This window comes from Trichomycterus rosablanca, chromosome 25, assembly GCF_030014385.1.
Source record: "Trichomycterus rosablanca isolate fTriRos1 chromosome 25, fTriRos1.hap1, whole genome shotgun sequence".
NCBI classification, from domain to species: Eukaryota; Metazoa; Chordata; class Actinopteri; order Siluriformes; family Trichomycteridae; genus Trichomycterus; species Trichomycterus rosablanca.
Genome location: NC_086012.1, coordinates 18,385,708 through 18,392,194, shown reverse-complemented (window position 1 = coordinate 18,392,194; position 6,487 = coordinate 18,385,708). Strand labels below are relative to the sequence as shown.

The following is a 6,487-nucleotide window of genomic DNA, read 5'->3' as shown; positions in this document are numbered from 1 at the left end:
CGTTACAGCGCGCGCGACCGGTGCTGATGCTGCGATCCGGCCGGTACTCACCGTGTATCTGTGTGTGTGTGTGTGTGTGTGTTCAGACTCCGGTGATGTGATGCAATGCGGCTTCCGTCACCAATTTCACTCCGAAACACGTGACGCAGCAATTAGCGCGTTAATTCATACAGTCCAACACCTCTAAAAACCCACCTGCTGCACTACATCAGGTTCATTCATCCATTTATCCATTCATCCATTTATCCATCCATTCATTCATTCATGCATTCATCCATCCATTTATCCATTCAACCATCCATCCACTCATCCATCATTTATCATCCATCCATTTAATCATTCCTCCATCCATCATTCATTCATCCATTCGTCCATCCATACATCCATTTATTTATTTATTTATTTATTTATTTATTTATTTATTTATTTATTTATTCATTTATCCATCCATTCATCTATTTATTCATTTAACTAATTATTTATTCATTCATTTATTTGTTCATTTGTTTGTTCAGCCAATGATGTATTCTTCCACCCATTCATTAATTCATTTTTTTTTCATTCATTTAAACAACTATTTATTAATCCATTCATTCATTCATTTATTCATTTATCAATTCACTTATTTATTTAACAATTAATAATGAATGTATTAATATATTAATTTATTTATAAACGACTTTACTGAAGTATTCACCTGGTTATTTATTAATTCCTTTATTTGTTTAGTTATTAATGAATTGTTTAATTATTAAACACCATTTTTCCAAAAGTATGTGGACACACATTTCATTTATCAGGTTGAGGACGCTGGCCTGACCTCAAACTCACTGAACCTTTGAGATGAATTGTCCAACATCTGACCTCACAAACACTCTTTTGGCTAAATGGGCACAAATTCTCTTTAAGAATTTAGTAAAAATGCCTTCCAGGAGAGCGGAGGTTGTGGTGGGTCATGGGTTTGGATTGGGATGTTTTACCAGGCTTATTGTGAGCTGTCCACAAACTTATAATGTAAAATCTGCCAGTGCTGCCAGCTAGTGAGAGAAAGTGGAACTGATTCAGGGGGGTTTAATAAACGGGACAGAATCAAACACCTTAAATAGTTATCAAATAATGATGTGATGGGCGTCGCCCTGCCCTACGGCTCACGGACCTCTCAGTTCAGCCTGTTAGTTCTGGTAGTGATCGGCTGCACCATGTGAGACCATTCATTCATTCACTGTCTGTTTTACCTCTGCTTTACCCTGGTCAGGGTTGCTGTGGGTACAATTCACAGGGCACACACACACACACACACTTTGTCTTTGTACTGTGGGAGGAAACCGGAGCTCTCAGATGAAACCCGGGAGACCCGGGGAGAACATGCAAACTTCACACAGAAAGCAACCGGACCGCTCCACCTGGGAATCGAACCCAGGACCCTCCTGCTGTGAGGCGACAGTGCTACCCACCGATCCACTGTGCCACGTCTCCCCCTCTCTGTGAGACCAGGTGAGTGAAATTTTGAGTCCTTGGCATTAATCTGGGTTCGGTCGAGATGAGGTCTGCCAACTGCTGGCATGTCCTGATGTCAACCATGCATTTAAAACCTGATAATAATGAAATAACAGAACGTTTTATAGTTATACTGCTTTCTTTGATCTTTTTGATTATTATTTTATGTTGAGGTACTTTAGGGAAGTCCAGAGCTGCATTTCCTGTGAGTGAATCTGAAAGCTGGTTACGTGTTTGGGAGCGGGTAGAGTCGGCGGCGTGTTCGGAGGGGGGCGGTCGGGGCGCGAGTGCTCTTTGCTCTTTGCGTGGAAGCTTAAACATTTACACAGAGACGTTTACCAGATCAAACACACACGGGCCTTCATCAATATTTACCGTGACTAATCACAGAAACTCGAGTGAACCGCTGGAGCGAAGCCACACTCATTTCTCATAAAACACACCAACTTCAAAAAAAATTGGAAAATGGTCTGCTGTGGGAGTGAAAGAGGAATTATTTTACTGTTCCTGCTTGATTAAACACTCCGGGGTCTCTGTCGTCACATATTCTGCTTCATTACACTCAAAATGTTTTCAGTATTCAGGTCTGGACTGCAGACAGGTCAGTCTAGCACCTGTACTCTCTTACTACAGAGCCAGGCTGGTGCAACTCCAGCAGAAACTCCAAAATGTCTTTGTGACCCCTTATTATCCATGCCACTGGCACTTAATCACCTGCGCCTCCGTGCCCCCTCTGCTGGCCAACATGACGCAGAAAGACGTGACTCTGAGCTCCTTCAGCAGCTGAGCCACATAAAGATGACATTCACACAGCAGCATTTATCAGACGTGTACTGTGACAGTACACAGTCTCAACAACTGAGGATTAAGGGCCTCGTTCAAGGGCCCAGCAGTAGCAACCTGGTTGTGGTGGGACTTGACAATGTTGTCGGATCTGTGAGTGAGCGTGAGAAACGGAGTTCAACTAACGGAAATACCAGCGCACTATCAGATAAATGTAATCACACTATCTGTGTGTGTGCGTGTGTGTGTGTGTGCGTGTGTAGTGTATAGTGTGTGTATGACTGTGTGTGGGCGGGGGAGGTGACAGTACGAGTGGTGGACACACACACATTTTGGAGGGTCACTGATTAGGTAACAGTTTCAAATGGAATGGACGGTGATCAGAGAGCGACGAGCTAAACATCTAACACGTGAGTTTCATTATTTATGATTTATTTCTTATTTATTTAATGTTTACTCTTATTTTGTTTATTATTTACACTTTTATTATTTATACTTTTATTTATTCAATATTTACACTTTTATTTATAAAATTATTTACACCTTTATTTATTCAGTTATTATTTCAGTTATATTTATTTATTCATTATTTACATTTTACTTATCATTTCCATTTATTTATTTATTCATTGTTATTTATTTATCTTTTTTTATTTAATATTTACACTTTTATTTATTAATTAATGAATCACATTTTGACAGAAGCTGTTTCTCAGAAGTGAATCTCAATGTTTGTACTTTTTTTTTATTAAATGTTGGGCTGCTTTTAGTTTAAAATTGTTTGTTTGGAGAAGCTGAACTCTCTCCTCTCAGTACACGCTGAAGTGAAGCTTGCTCGATCGTGGACAGCGGCTCCGGTGGTTCCTGGATTACTGGGTGGTGACTGTTCCACATGCTCTGTAATGTGTGCAGTCAAATTAGCTCTGTTTATACGGGCACAGAGAGGTCACCGGATTTAAGCCGTTATAACCGACCGATAGCACCGGTGAGATTCGAACCCTAGACCCCGGATCTCAGCAGGAGCGGCGAGTGTCCTTTACTCTGTAATCGTGGTGAGTGATGATCAGGCGGTCGTGGTCTGACGTTGGTTCTCCTCTGTGGTGCAGGGACGTGGTTCCTGGTGCTGACCGTGGTCTGTTCGGAGTTCTCGCCCGCCGACGCCGACGCCAACGACTTCCTGTGCCGTGGCGAAGCGAGGAAGATGATGAACAAAGTGAAGGAGCTGGAACAGGAACTGGTGAGATTCTAACTGCGGGTTCAACATCCTATTCCATCAGGTCTTCCAGGTTATCCAGAGCGATTATCATTCCGAGCAGGGGCCTTGTCCTCAGGTCCTCAGGTCCACAGTTCCATAGATCCTCAGGTCCACAGTTCCATAGATCCTCAGGTCCACAGTTCCATAGATCCTCAGTTCCACAGATCATCAGGTCCTCAGGTCCCCAATCCCACAAATCCTCAGGTCACTTGGACCCGTATTCTTTGAGGAACCCACTCAGTTACCGGCCATTATTACCAAACTAATCGACACTACTCTTCCCCTCACAGGTTGGATGCAGCGCTGCCAGATCTCTCTCCACGCCGGTCCGGTTACCCTGCACCAGAGTCCACGTGGCAACCTGGAGACAGAAACCGGTGAGATATCTACAGCTCAGCAGTATCAGCGCTACGTAACGTCATTTAGCTAACAAGGTTTAACATCACAAATGAAACTGATATAACGAGACACGCCAGCAACGAGGGGGCAAGAAGCACCTAAAATACCCTCACAACCACCTAGGACTACCACATGAACCACCTAGGACTACCACATGAACTGATCTGCAATCTTCCATCAACAAACATAAAAGCTGCATTTCATTTGGGTTTAACTGTACAATTATGTACCATTTGTGTGTGTGTGTGTGTGTGTGTGTGTGTGTGTGTTACAGGTATCAGAACGTAGCGCTGAGGTTCTGCTCTCCCTGAGGTTGTTGGTGCAGGATCTTCACCAAGCCAAAATCCAAAACCCGTCCGGCTGCACCAACACACTGCTGCACAACCTCAAACACAACGTCAACAACTACATCCTCACACTCACACAACTACACACACAGGTACACACAGGTACACACACACACACACACACAACTACATCCTCACACTCACACAACTACACACACAGGTACACACACACACACACACACAACTACATCCTCACACTCACACAACTACACATACAGGTACACACACACACACACGACTACATCCTCACACTCACACAACTACACACACAGGTACACACACACACACACACAGGTACACACACAAGTACACACACAAACAACTACATCCTCACACACACAACTACACACACAGGTACAAACACACTCACACACATTTCAGTGTTACAAAACAGAATGGATTAATGTTTTGATGATGTTTTAAAGCTCATTTCTCACATGAATAATTTATGAAACTGCTTAATAACTAAATCTCTGTTGTGTTTGTCCTCAGGGGGGGTCAGACAGGTCAGAGGGGTCAGACAGGTCAGACGGGGTGAAAGTTCCAGGCTGTCCGGCTCAGGAGTCACAGAATCTGGGTTCAGTTCTGAAGAGATTTGAACTTCTGATCTCCAGAAAACTGGAATATCTGATGACAGACATGATGAAGGCATGTCCACCGGACCCCTGACTCTGAGACCCTGACCACTGACGGCTCGGACTCTGGATGGGACGCTGACGGACGTCGCTGAGGAAATCTGAAGACGCTGCGCCTTCTACTGGTGGAAGATTCTTCTGCAATGAACCTGTCACCAAATGGACCTTAACGTTCACTATATGGCCAAAAGTATGTGGACACCCGTCCTAATGATTGATTGTAGTTGTTTCTGCCACGTCTATTGCTTTTAACATTGTGTGAACAGTTTGGGGAAGTCCCTTTCTCCTTCAGACGTTCCAACTCAACACTTTGAGATGAATTTAACTCTGATTGAGAGCCAGACCTTATCATCAGAGCCCGACCTTACTGACTCTTTGACTAAGAGGGCACATATTCCCACAGACACACTCCAAAGTCTTGTAGAAAAGCTTCCCAGAAGAGTGGATGATATTACAGTAAAGCTACAAATAAAAGCGCGACCGGTTCAACATAAATGTCCAGGTTTTGGAATCTTCCTCCCTCAGGATGTCCGACAGTCACAGTCAGTGTCCCAATACTTTTGTTCATATAGTGTGATTGTAAATGCTGTAAATGCTGTTGAGATGTAAAATGATTTATATATATATATTTTTACACTCCTTTATAAAAACACTCCCTGAAATAATAAAACAACCGCTGATAGAACAGAAATAAAATCGAGTTTCATTTTAAAGGAACAAAACTGAAGTTAAAGTCTGAAGAGAACATACCAAACTCCACACTCTCAGTGACTGGAGGTGAGCTTCAAACCCACACACTCCCAGCTGCACCACCGTGCAAACGTGGCTCCTGGAGACCTGTCCGTGAGGAGTTTTGCATGTTCTCTTTGCATCTCCTTTAAGTGGTCGGGATTCCACCCACATGTGTGGACAAACATGCAGAAGGTGGAGTGGCTGCAGCACAATGTCTGTAGATGAATGAATGAGTAAATAAATGTAGGTGGCACAGTGCAGCAAGAAGGTCATGGGTTTGATTCCCCAGCCGCTCGAGAAAGGGGCATTTCTGTGTGCAGTTTTGTATGTTCTCCCCCCGGGTGCTCCAGTTTCCTCACACAGTCCAGAGACATGCAGTCAGGTTAATTGGAGATAATAGAAATTGCCCTCAGTGTGTGTGTGTGTGTGTGTGTGTTTGCCCTGTGATGGACTGGCAACCTGTCCGGGTTGCCCAATGAACTGGACCCACTGCGACCCTGACCAGGTTAAAATTTTGGTAAAACAGTGATTGAATAAATGTGATGTGCTGGCATTTCTGTTTTGTTCCCGATGTTTACGACTGCCACTGGACCCACCTGGACCCGGACCATGGACTGGTAATAAGCTGCCACCTCTTTTGCGTCCCAGGTAAACCCAAGTCAGGTCCTAATCCAAGGTTTTGAACCACTAATCCACACACACACACACACATATATATTTACACAGCTATGTGGGTGTTTGATGCATTTCTCCACCTCTGGCTTTTTGAAGTGGTGCCACACTGATGCCCACATCTGTGCCAACATTACGACGCTCATCGTCGTGGCTGGACTTGCTGC

The 6,487-nt window shown here is 43.9% G+C and overlaps 1 protein-coding gene across 1 annotated transcript; it reads left to right on the top strand.

Annotated features, from left to right (window-relative positions):
• Nucleotides 1-2,460: 2,460 nt before the first annotated feature.
• On the top strand, nucleotides 2,461-5,627 carry thpo (thrombopoietin). Its single transcript, XM_062987677.1, has 5 exons — nucleotides 2,461-2,690; nucleotides 3,387-3,517; nucleotides 3,826-3,912; nucleotides 4,209-4,373; nucleotides 4,774-5,627. Exons 1-5 carry the CDS (start codon nucleotides 2,645-2,647, stop codon nucleotides 4,948-4,950), a joined length of 606 nt encoding a protein of 201 aa, XP_062843747.1. The 5' UTR covers nucleotides 2,461-2,644; the 3' UTR covers nucleotides 4,951-5,627.
• Nucleotides 5,628-6,487: the final 860 nt, after the last annotated feature.

Bases quoted from the DNA above. Each gene is read 5' to 3' on its own strand.
- thpo (XM_062987677.1), top strand. From the start codon at position 2,645: ATGGAATGGACGGTGATCAGAGAGCGACGAGCTAAACATCTAACAC. The intron at 3,518-3,825 runs GTGAGATTCTAA...TTCCCCTCACAG, and splicing joins AGGAGCTGGAACAGGAACTG to GTTGGATGCAGCGCTGCCAG. The intron at 4,374-4,773 runs GTACACACAGGT...GTTTGTCCTCAG, and splicing joins TCACACAACTACACACACAG to GGGGGGTCAGACAGGTCAGA.